At 43.2% G+C, this 16,526-nt stretch overlaps 1 protein-coding gene across 2 annotated transcripts in view; it reads left to right on the top strand.

The window, feature by feature from the left end:
• Positions 1 to 16,526, top strand: part of KSR2 (kinase suppressor of ras 2) — a 550,925-nt gene that overhangs the window by 275,939 nt on the left and 258,460 nt on the right. For both annotated transcript variants that reach the window (XM_068246131.1, XM_068246140.1), the window contains exon 5: positions 1,182 to 1,360. In XM_068246131.1, coding sequence (XP_068102232.1) covers positions 1,182 to 1,360 — 179 coding nt within the window. The remainder of the gene's footprint in view (positions 1 to 1,181; positions 1,361 to 16,526) is intronic.

Here is a 16,526-nt window from a genome sequence, read left to right as displayed (position 1 = left end):
AAATTGTGCAGAATCATCAACTCTCAGGAAGATGGTGACATATTGCAACAGGATCTGGATAGGATGGCTATATGGGCAGATAAATGGCAGATTAAATTCAGTGTTGAAAAAAGTCATGCATTTTGGTCGTACCAATGGTCTAGCACCATACAAAATAAACGGGATACAGACATCAAACTTGGAGAAGGACTTAGGAGTACTCATCGACAACAAGCCGCTGCAGCTAAAGCTAATACAATTTTGTAATGCGTTAAAAGGGAAAAAAAACTCAAGATGCTAGCATAATATTGCCCCTTTTTAACTCACTAGTAAGGCCACATCTGGAATATGGAATTCAGTTCTGGGCACCACATTACAGGAAAGATATTGCAGTTTTAGAGCAGGTGCAGAGACGAGCAACAAAATTGATACGTGGGAGGGAAGGTCTCACTTACCAAGAAAGGTTAGATAAACTGGGTTTATTTAGTCTAGAGAAAAGACGCCTTAGTGGGGATCTAATTAACATGTATAAATACATCAGAGGGCAATATAAAAGCTTTGCGGATGAGCTTTTGTCCCTAGGCCTTCTCAGAGGACTAGAGGACATGATCTGTGCACGGAGGAAAAACGTTTTAGCCATTTATTTAGGAAAGGGTTCTTTACAGTAAGAGTGATTAAGATGTGGAATCCATGCCACAGGAAGTAGTTATTGCAAATTCTATACCTGCATTTAAAGGGGGCTTAGATGCTTTCCTTGCGTTGAAAGACATCCATGGCTACAATTACTAGGTAATGCCCAGTAGTGTTGATCCAGGGATATTATCTGATTGCCATCTGGAGTCGGGAAGGAATTTTTTCCCTTTTTGGGGCTAATTGGACCATGCCTTGTAAGGGTTTTTCGCCTTCCTCTGGATCAACAGGGATATGTGAGGGAGCAGGCTGGTGTACTTTGTCCTCTGGTTGAACTCGATGGATGTATGTCTCAACCTAAATAACTATGTAACTATGTACTATTCTCTAACCATTTTTCATTCTAAAGTGAATAAAATAAGTCTTGTCAAGTTGGACGTATTTTTCTTTTAAGTAATGCTGAGCTTTGCTAGTAACTAAAACTTCTTTCTTTCTTTCCTAATAATTCAACTAACATTCTCTTATGTCATTTCCTTCCCTTTTTATTTTCTTCCCCCAATCTTACCCCCCAGAGCAAAGAAAAAGAACAAGCCTCTGAACCTCAAGATTCACAACAGTGTGGGCAGCTGTGAGAATATCCCATCTCAGCGCTCACCACTCATGTCCGAACGTTCCCTGCGTTCTTTCTTTGTGGGCTACCCGTCTTTCCTCCCTTCTACTCCCCCTGTTCATACTGAACCTTCTTCTGCAAGTAAGTCTGTGCTGTATCTAGTCCAGGGGACAGTGTAAAGAGTGCACAAATATGTATGTACCGTATATGTTTTATCCATGTATATTTGATCATTTATGCTGTAAAATTCTAAAATTCTTAGGTGGTTATGCAGTAATTGTTTTTGTAAAGCAACATTACATTTAATAACCTAAAGGAGGCCTTATTTAGTGAGGTGAGAAATGTCCGTCTCCACTTGGAACATGGATGATCCTAGGGTCTAGGTGGTCTCTCTCCAAAAAAAAAAAAATGTGATCGTGGCCGCGGCAATTTCAATCGGGAAAATAGCGAAAACTAAAAGGCGTAGGGCGGCGGTTTAAATATCATTGGAAAGAGGAGAAAGAGAGCTTTAAAATGATATGCATCTTTCCATAGTTTCTGCACTGCTCGGTGTCCCTTTAAGATAACAATTTTATTGGGTGCACTATAGACAACACGTTTTGCTGGCAGATTGCCGCTTCCTCAGTTCAATATAAGTGTCGACTCTGTGCAGTAAGCAAATAGCACAGAGCATCTATTTGCTATTTGCTTAGTGCACAGATACACTTATATTGATCTGAGGAAGTGGGATTCTGCCTATGATTCGTAACGTTTAAAGTGTTCCCAATAGAATCATTATCTTCAGCCATTTAGTCTTTCTACAGCTTTTAGACTTTACATCAGGGGTGTCTCCTCCCACCCCCTCATGGATAGGGGAGAGTTTTCACATTGCTTATAAAAGGAACTATCTTACTGTCTTACTATCTGGATCAGGAACTATCTTACACTCTGGATCACTATATTTTTACATAACCACAAAGGTTGTTGCTGTTATTCCTTGTAACTAACTACAGTGGGAGAGATTTTTTTTTCATAGCTTTTTAAGTGATCCAGTAGTTAGAGGGATATGGAAGCTGCCATATTTCTTTTCTTACAAATAACACAGATCTGCTTCCTGTTTTGCTGACCTTGTGCCTCCAATACTTTAGAATTAATTAACATAATATAATGAATATTGTATGCAGCTTGGAATTGGGCCAGAATCAGGGAGAAATTGATTTTACTTTCCCAATTTGTGTAAAGTTTTCACATAAATTGAATTATTATTTATATCTCATTTTCCAATTCTAATGGATCTTGCAGATCATAGTTCTGTGACTAAAATCTGACTGTTTTGCCGGTGTGTGATTCACAGAATGGTATATTCAAAAATATCAGCAGGACATACTGGCAACTGGCATTGTTGTGATACTCTTTACTACAGGATCACGTTAAGCAAATGGAAACATTTTTTAAAAAGGGTTTAATTAGTAGATTAAAGGAAATTTGCCACAAACTTAATGGATTAATAGTTATTGTATGATGGAAAATGCAGAGGTATGCAACAACACTCTGTTGTTTCTGAGATTTAGGTTCCCATAATCTAATGAACGTGAAAACAAAGTTAGTTTAGATTTAGAGCTCTACTATTGGTCATTAAAGCTACCTATCATGCTAAGCAGGGGTGCTGCTTGGTCTAGCCAAACCTTGCCCACAGCCATGGCCTCCCATGCTGCCTGGGCCGCCTTGTCTGTAATTTTTATAGCCACAGGAGGTTGCATACCCCAACTGACACCAATGCCCTATACAGGGTGGTGGGGACACCTTTGGTTTCTTATTCTGCAGTTGTCTAATTATACTGGTGGGACACCTTGACTGCCTAAATTGGGGGTGGCTACTTATACTGGGGTGACATCTTGGCTACCTATACTAGAGGTGGCTAGCTGTACTGGGTAGTGTACCTTTGCTCACCTACCTTTACTGTAGGTCTAACTTTTTGAGGAGGGCCACATTTTGGCTACCTGTTCTAACAGGAGAAGGGGCCTAGGTCAAATGATGTGCCGCTTGGGGCCACACAAACCTTAGCAGCACCTCTGACGCTAAGGGCCAATTAAAAGTCTTAGAAGGTGGAAAGAGTAGAGCCAAAGTCAGTGTTTACTAGAAAATTGATATCTGCAACCCTTTAAAAACAGGGTCTCTCAGTCGCACCTGATTTTTATAACATTCATTGAAAGCACCAGACTCTGATTTCACCTTTAAATGATATGATGATCCTATGGATGCACCTAACTTTGAAACAAGCTGATAATTAAGAGGATATTTTTTTCAATTAACACACAACCAAATATAATAATAATAATAAAGGGTTTGCAAAGTTTGAAGCACCACTGTGAGGCCTGCACAAATAGCAGAATGTCACAGTTAAGTTTGCTCATAATTTAATGTAACATAACATATATAATGTAATTTAATTTAATATGAAACACGATTGTTGTGTAACTTTAGCAGCACATGAGGGCTTTCAAACACTAATTATGACGGTTTAAGGAAAACCTGAAGGAAAATAAAAAGGTTAGCTACCATATATGACTGACCACGGATTGGACGATCCCTGGGTAAGTCCACCCTTGTACTTTTGGCCTAAAAAATAGGCCAAGTGTTGTGACCTGCTGATAAACTGATCCCCCAATGTGCAACCCTAGCCCACCCATGCAGAACGCTCATTGCAAGCAAGCTAGTGAAGGCATAGTTACTGCTCATTACTCCAGCTTGCAACTTTGCAACCCCCCTCCGGAGATTCTTAACTGGCTGCTAGAGCTCCAGTTACCGTGTCATATTACTATTGTGAGCCTATAGCAGCCAGTTAAAGGGAACCTTAACTGAGAATAATATGGATGTTTCCTATCAACCACTTAAGGACCAGGGGGATTCTGGCTGATCTGTGCTGCGTGGGCTCTCCATCCCACAGCACAGATCAGCAGGCACGTAGGGCGATCAGACCCCCCCCTTTTTCCCCCACTAGGGGGATGTCCTGCTGGGGGGGTCTGATCGCCGCCGCTCACATGTGCCTAGCAGGGGGGGGGGGGGACTCCTCAAAGCCCCCTCCGCAGCGTTTTCCGCCCTCCCTGGCTTTCCCTCCCTCCCCTCCTTTCCCTGGGCGGCACAAGACGAACATCCGTCCTGCGCCAGCACTGACAGGCTTCAGCCTATCATATGCCGGCGATCCCCGGCCAATCAGAGGCCGGGGATCGCCGATCTCCTTTACGGCGCTGCTACGTAGCAGCACCATATGATGTAAACAGCGGGGATTTCTTCCCCGCTTGTTTACATTTAGCTTGCGAGCCGCGATCGGTGGCTCGCCGGCTGTTCACGCAGACGCCCTCCGTGAACTGGCATGGAAAGGCCGCTAGAACGAGCGGCCATTTCCATGCTAAACCACTAACAACCCGCCGACACCTATCGGCATTAGGCGGTCGTTAAGTGGTTAAACAATACCAGTTGCCTGGCAGTCCAGCTGATCTCTGTGGCTGCAATAGTGGCTGAATCACACCCTGAAACAAGCATGCTTCTAATCCAGTCTGACTTCAGTCAGAGCACCTGATCTGCATGCTTGTTCAGGGGCTGTGGCTAAAAGTATTAGAGACACAGGATCAGCAGGCGATTCAGGCAACTGGTATTATTTTAAAAGGAAAAATCCATATCCTTCTCAGTTTAGGTTCCCTTTAAGAAGTTGCTGAGGAGACATGAGGATTCAAGGTGGAGTGAGGAGGAGAGATACCTATGCTTTTTGTCATGCATCCAATGCGCCCTTTGCATAGGGGGGGGGGCTTGCACAGTATATTGATCATGGATAAGCTGACCCACCCACTTTTAGCCCAAAATGTACATGTTGAAAGATCAGCTTATCTGGTGTGATATACGGTACACAAACTCAGTGTAGGACAGGCACAACTGTCATAAATTAAAAAGTGTATTGGTCACATCAAAATAGACAGGAACCCGTGGCATAGCATGGGTGCTTCTCCTGCTTTCCTTTGAGTGATATACGGTACCTCTTAAGTGGGAAGCCTCTGGATGGTCTAGAGGCTTCCCAGATCTTTCAACAGCCCACAGTTTTACCATAATCTGAGGATGAACGCATCATGAGTGAGCATATGCAAGTAAGGTCCACGCACCTCCAGTAGAAAGGAGCACCCATGCAAAGAGGAAAAAAGCTTTGTTCTACTGACCATGCGTGGACTCTATTTAGGCATGCCCAGTCTGGATGTAAAAAGGCTAGAAGATGAAGTAGGACCCTGCACTGAAACAGTGGGCTCTGATCATTCAGGGGCTTCCAACTACTGATGTAAATATTAAAAATGTCCCCCCTCCCTGCTTCTTTTGTACTTAAATTACTATTTTATTGGACTATTGAGTAAAGTAAAATGTTTACAATATATGTACTTAACACTACATAACACAGTCCAGACTCTTGTATCAGTGACAAATGCAAAAAGTCCAGCAGAACACTTCAATCTCTGGATCTCAGTAAGTGCTACCCATTTCTAGACCGCTTCTTTGGATATTACAATCTCCACCACACCTGTTTGGACAAGACTTACCATCTCCCAAGACCCTAATAGGTCTAAACAAACAATGGGAGCATTATCAGGGTCATCCCAAACTTCCCTGGATCCAAACAAGACATCCATTTTAAGATCTCTCAAGATCCTCCTGGAAAATGGATACATCATTTAATTGTGTGAATGGGGGAAAACCTGGCCTGATTCTCTAGGAATAGTGCATCAGCCTGCAAGCCCATACCAAGAATTGAAGCTTTTTAGTTGTGTATTGACATTTTAACAATTTCATTTTATAATAGATGAACAATCAGACCTCTCTTCCTGTTTGGACCAAACTCATGCTATAACTGTAAAAATAATCAAATCCTCAGTTATTCTGATATGTGTATTTGAAACTATAGATCTGTGCATTTGCATAAATAAAAAGTGCATAAGTCCTGTTAACTTGTGGCATCACCATCCAGTGATGGATGTGGTCTCGCTGATATGCCCCTACATTGCATGTGTGGCATTTCAATCACTGTCTAATGTCTCAGAACCAAGTACATTTAACAGCAAAACTGTCTCTATACCTAAAAACATGCTGTGCATGATTTTAGGATAGGATGAAAGAGCATCCATGTCCCTTTTTTAAGTCTGCTTTAGAAGGCCCAGTCCACTTCAGGCCCATTTTAGATCTGCCATGCCCGTACCATCAAAACAGGGCCTCTGTGGGCTTATTACTTGCATATTTGGGTGTCCACCCACGACCCTTGGGCCTTTTCTATGATTTCTGATAGCCAAACCTAGTCCTTCAAGTCCCCATTTAGTTTTCCTTACTTTCTTCAAACAAAGGCCACAATTCACTAAGATCATCTTAAGTGAACCTTAAAATAAGATTTAAGGAGTGATTTATAAAGTTAAGGTTTCAATCCTTAAAATAATGACAGAATTCTAAAGTTTAAGACTTTTAAGTCAGGACATTCATTCACAGAGAGGAATGCAAGTGATAACAACTGTAAAGTATGAATCGGTAAGAATGGACAGACTCCGTCACTCTTCAAGTCAAACTTCCTTTATTAAATCCACAAAGCTCAGGTACAACAAATGCCCCTGCAACTGTAAAGTGTATTAGTAATTATCACCTGGCCTGAGCTGTTAAGTGGTCGTTACTACAGACTGCAAAGTAAAGTGAAGCAGAAGGGGACTCTGTATACAGAGAAATATACACTGCAGGAACACAGAGAGGGAGAGATAGAGAGTCACTAAGCATACATATACACAGCCGCACACACAGACACACACACACAGACACACACACACACACACACACACACACACACACACACACACACACACACACACACACACACACACACACACACACACACAGCCACAGCTCCTCTCTTCTTCCCTGGCTGTCCTACACAGGCTAGCTGTAATTATCCTGGCAACAGGAGGGGTGGCGCTACATTCTGCCTGCGTGTGCTCCTCCCCACCCTATCTACTGCAAGTGACAATAACTACAGAGGTGATAACTTAAGGACTGGAGTGATAACACTTTCACTGTGAAAGCTTATCACTACATGTTAATAATAATAAGGCAAGCTTCTTTAGTGAATCAACACTTAAGTGATGCGTGCTGATAAGTTTTCACCTCCCTTATTATCACTAGTATGATCTTAGTGAATTGTGACCAATGATTTCACATTTCTGAAAAAAGTCTTCACTATTTTTTCAATACATAAACACGCTTAAAGTCTAAGAATTTATGGTCTACACATCACAAAGAAGAAGGGGCAGAGCAGAAGCAGGAAACTTGCGTCACATGGATAATGGTGCCTATCTTGGGTGCTGCAGCTTTCTGGGCTTTTGACATCACAGTGCTCAGAGCTCTATGCAATATACTTGGAAAGTTAACATGTTTGGGCCATTATGACAGCAGGTCACTTTTTATTTTACAGTTTAGTTTCACTTTAATGATAAAAATAAAACATGTCTGCCTTCTAGCAGCAGCTCAATATTAACAGTGACAGGGCTGCATTTTGTCAGCATTTTGTCTTCGCTTCCTGCACCTTTCCTGCAGATAAATAATACATTTCTTCATTTTCTTCTCTTGGGTACAGATGTTTGTAAAATGTCATTTACTTCAGCTTGTCACTAAGCATCTGCGTTTCTGTTATGCCGTCTGCCAGATAGTGGGGTGCACAGAAGATCTCATAATAGAGCTTGGAACAGCCTTAGAGTTGGTGGTTAATGTGTACATTGGAAAAAAAGGTGTAAAGTAAATGATCCCATTAAATGTCAAGGAGACATCCGAAATACTTAGCTTTAGTGGTTTACGTAATGTATCTTAACAAAATGCACTGAAAATCTGGCAACAACAAATGAAATGATTGAAGGGAGCACTTGAATGTGTCTGCTGGATTTGCACCTGCACGGTGTCTGCTACAAAGAGACTTGTGTGGGAAGTATTCATGTAATACCTATTATGACTGGCACTAGAAGACTTGGATGTGCTCCTCCCACTCTTAGCAGCGATTCAGACTGAACTTGGCATGTTGGCGCCATACAATTAAATGTTTCAGCTACCTAGAGTCTAATGTGTTGTTGTAACTCCCACATCAGCAAACATACAGTAAAGGGCTCAGGTAAATGAGAAAGTCTTAACTTCAGAATGAATTTTAATTAAAAGTACCTTCTTATAAGAGTTATTGATTCAGTTTCCTGTTTGGAAAGTGTTCAAATTCAAATACCGGTGATTTATATTCTCCAGCAGGAAATATCTAGTGTAAACATGCTTGTTGAAATTGATGGGAAGTTGTGGAAAGTGTATAAGCATAATACCTTAAAGGGAACACATGGTGAGAGAGATAAGGAGGCGGCCATATTTATTTCCTTGTAAACAATGCCAGTTGCCTGGCAGCCCTGTTGATCTTTTAAAGTATTGTCTGAGTCAAAACCCTGGAACAAGCATATGGCTAGAGTCAGCTAAAAGTATTAGAAACGCAGAATCAGGATGACTGCCAGGCAGCTAGTATTGTTTAAAAGGAAATAAATATGGCAGCCTCCATATTCCTCTCACCTGTTGAGGTGTTGATGAGGCATGGCTTGGAGATGCAGTTGAAAGCTTAGTGACTCTAATATGTTTTCGTGAATAGCAGAAATGGATGTCCTTAAGCAGCATTTTTAGGGGTGGGACGACGAATCCGGCGAATCCACGAATCCCTCGAATATTAGGAAATATTCGAGATTCGTGGACTCGAATCCCGACGCCATTTTCTGTTCGCCGAATCCGCCGAATCCCGACGCTGCATCGCCGCGCATCCGCCGCTTCCCCCGTTCGCAATTGTCCTCCTCCCGCTCCCCGCAGCCGCCTCCGCTCGCCCACCGCATAAATAAGAGGAAGCAGCCTCTCACCTCCAGCGTGGAGCCCGGAGCGGCAGACCTCCTGCACACTTCCTTATTCCCCCTAGTGACCGGCTCTTACTACGTGTCATCAGTAAGAGCCGGTCAGGTGGCCACTAGGGGGAACCAGGAAGTGAAGGGAGAGGTCTGCCGCTCCGGGCTCCACGCTGATGCTGGAGGTGAGAGGCTGCTTCTCCTTATGTATGCAGGGGGACAAGTGGAGGAGGCTGCGGGGGGAGGGAGGAGGATATGTGCCACCCATAAGAAGCCCCCATAGCCTGCTATCTATACTGAAGCCCCCATACGAAGCCCCCCATAGCCTGCTATCTATACTGAAGCCCCCCATAGCCTGCTATCTATACTGAAGCCCCCCATAGCCTGCTACCTATACTAAAGCCCCCATAGCCTGCTATCTATACTGAAGCCCCCATACGAAGCCCCCCATAGCCTGCTATCTATACTGAAGCCCCCCATAGCCTGCTATCTATACTGAAGCCCCCCATAGCCTGCTACCTATACTAAAGCCCCCCCATAGCCTGCTAACTATGCTGAAGCCCCCCATACTGAAGCCCCCCATAGCCTGCTACCTATACTGAAGCCCCCCATAGCCTGCTACCTATACTGAAGCCCCCATAGCCTGTTACCTATACTAAAGCCCCCATAGCCTGCTAACTATACTGAAGCCCCCCATACTGAAGCCCCCCATAGCCTGCTACCTATACTAAAGCCCCCCATAGCCTGCTAACTATGCTGAAGCCCCCCATACTGAAGTCCCCCATAGCCTGCTACCTATACTGAAGCCCCCCATAGCCTGCTACCTATACTGAAGCCCCCCATAGCCTGCTACCTATACTGAAGCCCCCCCATAGCCTGCTACCTATACTGAAGCCCCCCATAGCCTGCTACCTATACTGAAGCCCCCCATAGCCTGCTACCTATACTGAAGCCCCCCATAGCCTGTTACCTATACTGAAGCACCCCCATAGCGTGCTACCTATACTGAAGCCCCCCATAGCCTGCTACCTATACTGAAGTCCCCATAGCCTGTTACCTATACTAAAGCCCCCATAGCCTGCTAACTATACTGAAGCCCCCCATACTGAAGCCCCCCATAGCCTGCTACCTATACTAAAGCCCCCTATAGCCTGCTAACTATGCTGAAGCCCCCCATACTGAAGCCCCCTATAGCCTGCTACCTATACTGAAGCCCCCCATAGCCTGCTACCTATACTGAAGCCCCCCATAGCCTGCTACCTATACTGAAGCCCCCCCATAGCCTGCTACCTATACTGAAGCCCCCCCATAGCCTGCTACCTATACTGAAGCCCCCCATAGCCTGCTACCTATACTGAAGCCCCCCATAGCCTGTTACCTATACTGAAGCACCCCCATAGCCTGCTACCTATACTGAAGCCCCCCATAGCCTGTTACCTATACTGAAGCACCCCCATAGCCTGCTACCTATACTGAAGCCCCCTATAGCCTGTTACCTATACTGAAGCACCCCCATAGCCTGCTACCTATACTGAAGGCCCCTATACCCTGCTACCTATACTGAAGGCCCCTATACCCTGCTACCTATACTGAAGGCCCCTATACTCTGCTACCTATACTGAAGGCCCCTATACCCTGCTGCCTATACTGAAGGCCCCTATACCCTGCTACCTATACTGAAGCCCCCTATACTCTGCTACCTATACTGAAGGCCCCTATACCCTGCTGCCTATACTGAAGGCCCCTATACCCTGCTGCCTATACTGAAGCCCCCTATACTCTGCTACCTATACTGAAGGCCCCTATACCCTGCTGCCTATACTGAAGACCCCTATACCCTGCTGCCTATACTGAAGGCCACTATACTCTGCTACCTATACTGAAGGCCACTATACCTTGCAACCTATAGTGAAGGCCCCTATACCCTGCTGCCTATACTGAAGGCCACTATACCTGGCTGCCTATAATGAAGGCCACTATACCCTGCTGCCTATACTGAAGGCCACTATACCTTGCAACCTATAGTGAAGGCCCCTATACCTTGCTAGCTATACTGAAGACACCTTTACCTAGCTACCTATAGTGCGGGCAACTATTCCATGGATCGCACAATTCTTATGTGCAGGATTCGTTAGATTCGGGATTCGAAAGGTTCGAGATATTCGAGAACCTTTTTAGATTCGGATCCGTATTCGGATTCGAAGAAATTGTGGATTCGTCCCATCCCTAAGCATTTTCCAAGATAGTACTCAGGAACTGCTAAGAGGTCAGGTTTGTGCCTACGTGTTCTTATGGCGGAGGTCACCTGGGCGCGGGAAGATGCTGAGAGATGGCAAAGTAGGGGAATATAACAAATATATTCCCCTACTGATTGCCTGGTGTAATCCATGTGTAATTCAGGGTCCGGCTATGGCTGCCACCCGAATTATGGAGATTTCAGGAGAAATCCCCCATGTGCTGCTATAGACCGTTATATCATTATGGTCTATGTTGGAGTCCAAGGCAGGTGCTACGCAGTGCCCTACAGGCGCCAAGACTTGACTCAAAGTATGTCAGCTCTCTTCACACAATCACAGCTGAAATCATTTACGATCAATTAGTACAGCTTTGCAGCTACTTGGAGGTTAGGAAAGTATAACTTGTTGGGAGTCCTCAGATAAAGGTGGTCAATGAGATGTTAGTAATCCTGGTTTGCTTGTAAATTCTATGCAGTTTGGAAATGGACTAAGCAAACATACTTCACACTAATTTCGATTGGGCAAATCCTACTCGGCATATAATTTGCATTATATTTGCATGCTAGATGAAATTATCATCTCATTAACCACCTCTAGTTCCCAAGAACTTGGACTTTGCTAAGGCCTTCGACACTGTTCCCCACAAAAGTCTGGTGCAAAAGTTGAGGATGCAAGGACTGGGGAAGAGTCTGTGTGGTTGGATAGGGAACTGGCTAATGGACAGAAAACAAAGAGTTGTGGTCAATGGATCATACTCAAAATGGGAGACTGTTTTAGCAGTGGGGTCCCACAGGGGTCTGTACTGGGTCCAGTGCTCTTCAATTTATTTATTAATGACCTAGTGGATGTAGTAGTGAGCAATGTTGCTATTTTTGCAGATGATACAAAATTGTGCAGAATCATCAACTCTCAGGAAGATGGTGTCATATTGCAACAGGATCTGGATAGGATGGCTATATGGGCACATACATGGCAGATGAAATTTAATGTTGAAAAATGTAAAGTCATGCATTTTGGTCGTACCAATGGTCTAGCACCATACAAAATAAATGGGAGACAGTTGGGGACATCAAACTTGGAGAAGGACTTAGGAGTACTCATCGACAACAAGTTAAATAATCGTACTCAATGCCAAGCCGCTGCAGCTAAAGCTAACAAAATTTTGGGATGCATTAAAAGGGAAATAAAAACTCGAGATGCGAGTATAATATTGCCCCTGTTTAACTCTCTAGTAAGGCCACATCTGGAATATGGAATTCAGTTCTGGGCACCACATTACAAAAAAGATATTGCAGTTTTAGAGCAGGTGCAGAGAAGAGCAACAAAATTGATACGTGGGATGGAAGGTCTCACTTACCAAGAAAGGTTAGATAAACTTGGTTTATTTAGTCTAGAGAAAAGACACCTTAGAGGAGATCTAATTAACATGTATAAATACATCAGAGGGCAATATAATAGCTTGGCGGATGAGCTTTTTGTCCCTAGGCCTTCTCAAAGGACTAGAGGACATGATCTGCGCATGGAGGAAAAACGTTTTAGCCACTTATTTAGGAAAGGGTTCTTTACAGTACAGAGTGATTAAGATGTGGAATGCATTGCCACAGGAAGTCGTTATGGCAAACTCTATACCTGCATTTAAAGGGGGCTTAGATGCTTTCCTTGGGTTGAATGACATCCATGGCTACAATTACTAGGTAAGGCCTAATGATGTTGATCCAGGGATTTTATCTGATTGCCATCTGGAGTCGGGAAGGAATTTTTCCCTTTTGGGGCCAATTGGACCATGCCTTGTAAGGGTTTTTTCGCCTTCCTCTGGATCAACAGGGATATGTGAGGGAGCAGGCTGGAGTTGTACTTTGTACTGGTTGAACTCGATGGACGTATGTCTTTTTTTCAACCAAAATAACTATGTAACTATGAGAAGTAGAACCAGGGATGTCTATTTATTGTTATGTATTTATAGAACAGTGATATTTTCCTCAGCACTTTACAGACTACATAGTCATGTGAGTGATGTTTCTCAGAGGAACTAGCAATTTACAATAATCATATCTAATGCCTTAGATTCTAAGGTCATAACGGCCTCTCTGCTCTAACAAATTAACCACAGCATGATAACCTTTATGGAACAAACATTTCTTCATTACAATTTATGGAAATCCTAAAACAAATCTGAAATGTTTACTTAGTTTGACTTTGCAGGGAGCACTGAAAGGGTTAAGCCTCAGTGTTTACTGTATGAGGATAACTGCCTTGGGAAAGCTTCTGCAGTCTATTCACAGCTGCTGATAAGAACTAATTAGACACTGGCTAAACAAACACAGAACACATATTAGTGAATATCTTCAACTACTAATGTATATGTTGAATAAAGACTTTTCATTGTGTAGGGAGAACATACGAACTTCATACAAATTGTGGCCTGGCACTGAGGTACTGCAAGGAATGAGTGCTTCCCCACCGTGTCCACACACTGTCATAACAATGTCAGGGCACTGAAACACATGACATGACCTAACCTAAACTGTTAACTTAATTGTTGCCAGTTTCTGTTATGTTGAATTGCTAATGCAGATGCATTTGCATTTGTGTGCAATGCAAAATTACAAATAATATTATGTAGTGGCTTTTCTGAACTAGTCCTCAACCACTCACACTTTCCATGCCACGGAGTTTCCACTTCAAACTATACAATCTTACTGTGGTATCTGGTCTCTACCGTAATGGGGAGCAACCAAACAGCCACAGCTTGTCAGGTAAATACAGAAAAAGGGGCTATTATGATCCCTTACTAATTACATAAAGACTTACACAGAAAAAGTAAAAAACAAACAACAACACAAGGTAAAAATGTAATGAAATGAAGACACACCAGTTTGTTAAAATCCAATATCGTAATCCATGACTATTTTGCAATTTGTTTTTCCTCTGTATTTTTCTGTGTTATTCTTGCTTGATTGCAGAACTATGCCCTTCAGTCCACATCTGTCAACAGTGATCCCTGGCACAGCGATATTTGACTTTCCCTTCAAGGCTTCCCATGTGGTCCATTCCTCTGAACCAATGGGAATCCTTAGCAGCATATCAAAATTTGAATGGCCTGCCAGGGCTTATTTGAATTTGACATGCAGATATCTGATATTGCTCTAGATGAAGGTAAAACCTATAAAGTTAATGGAATGTTTTAACACTATTTCTACACTGCGCATGCATAAATACAGACTAGCTTACACAGATAACAAGGGTCTCTCCAGGCATTGCACTAAATCAGGCTCTAGATAATTTCCTATATAAATGATGTGGCTGGCCTATGACCGAGGTAATGCAATGCCTGACAATACCTGGCACTCATGTACACTATCCCACATTTATTTCAGTCCAGAAAACCATGATGGTCTTCGGTTTTGTGCACTTTGATGACTGCTTTGCCATTCTGACAATATACAATTGCATCCTGACTGGCAATGGCAGCTGTAGTGGCGTACAATTTGCAGTCCTTCAGCTTCGTGAAACAGGTTCAATTGTTGGGGCAATCAACTAAAAGACAAATAACTTGTCTCCCCTGATGTCTGACCCTGACTCCTGTCTCTAAAATAAATTAAGACAGAAATATTAGTTGTGTATGTATGGAGACACATGGGAATTCACAGGTCTCCAAATTAAAGGACCTCTGACACTGGGATGCTGAAAGAAGTATCAAAAGATTCCTATTTTTTAACGGCAACAAAAATTATAGACCAGAACATTAGTTTTAGCTTAGCTTTTGCGTTGGTGTCTATGGAGGGTCTCAAGGGATGACAAATATTGTGACTTCTATAAATTTTCCATATAATAATTTATGGACATTGGACAATGGTCTCATCCCCACCTCCAGCGCCCAGGTGTGTGGGAAGGAGAATAGGTCCTGAGAGCTTATGTTGGAATATGGGAGTCCCTTACAGGTAAATAGCTATAGAGGTTCACTTTTGACTCCATAAATATTTAGTGTTAAAGGAATACTTAAGTCAAAAAAAAAAATGACATTTACTCACCTGGGGCATCCCTCAGCACCCCGAAGCTGGATTGTGCCCTCGCAGCCCCGCTCCGATCGTCCTGTCCCCGCCGGCGGCTACTTCCGGTTCGGCGACAGCCGCCGACAGGCTGGGAACGCGGCTGATTTTCCGCGTTCCCAGCCGCTGCTATCACTTTCTATGCTGCTATAGCGTCTATATATACGCTATAGCAGCATAGAGAGTGATAGCAGCGGCTGGGAACGCGGAAAATCAGCCGCGTTCCCAGCCTGTCGGCGGCTGTCGCCGAACCGGAAGTAGCCGCCGGCGGGGACAGGACGATCGGAGCGGGGCTGCGAGGGCACCATCCAGCTTCGGGGTGCTGAGGGATGCCCCAGGTGAGTAAATGTCATTTTTTTTTTTTGACTTAAGTATTCCTTTAAGAATACAATAATAAACATTATTAGGAAAGAACAAAAACATTCTTAATTCTTTTTTTTTTTTATTCATTTTTCGCTTCTTACTTATGTGACTTCTTTCTTTTGTGTTCGTACTTCTTTAATTTTTATTGAAGTGACCTCCTGGCCGCTGACCCCGCTGCTCCTCATTGCTACCGACCACCTGCTCCACCTCCTTTATTTAGGAGACCCTAGATTCCCATCCTTTAGATAGGTAAGGGGAGTCATTTTTGACTTCTTACCTTTTTAATACAAAAAAAAAAAATCAAAAAAAAAAAAAACCTTACTCGCCACTTGCCACCACTTGCTTAGGGGGAAAATAACTTGCTGGGTGAAAATATCGACCAAGGGAGTGCATCACCATCCGGCCAGGTGATACCTAGAGATACTAGGTTGAATTAGGGGACAGACATGTTGGCCTATTTTATAAATTGACATCACTTATCGCTGGCAAGTTCAGGAATTGCTCAGGGCCCCTTATCTCTTCCCTGCCATCAGCAGACATAGATTTCATCACTTCTAATTAGTTATCACAGAGAATTACACAGCAGAGAAACTCACTAACAAGATTTACCACATTGGATTATTAACTGTTATAGTGACAAAAAAAAAAAGAAGGAACACAGACGAGTCTTAATTAGACTGCTAATGCACATATAGAAGCTACATGTTACTTCAGGTACATTGTTAGTGTGTTTAAAATAACGCCTCAAGGCCCATAC

The sequence above is a fragment of the Hyperolius riggenbachi genome, chromosome 1 (genome assembly GCF_040937935.1).
Source record: "Hyperolius riggenbachi isolate aHypRig1 chromosome 1, aHypRig1.pri, whole genome shotgun sequence".
Lineage (NCBI taxonomy): Eukaryota > Metazoa > Chordata > Amphibia > Anura > Hyperoliidae > Hyperolius > Hyperolius riggenbachi.
Note: the sequence above shows the minus strand (reverse complement) of the source record. Positions and strands in the feature narration are given on the sequence as shown.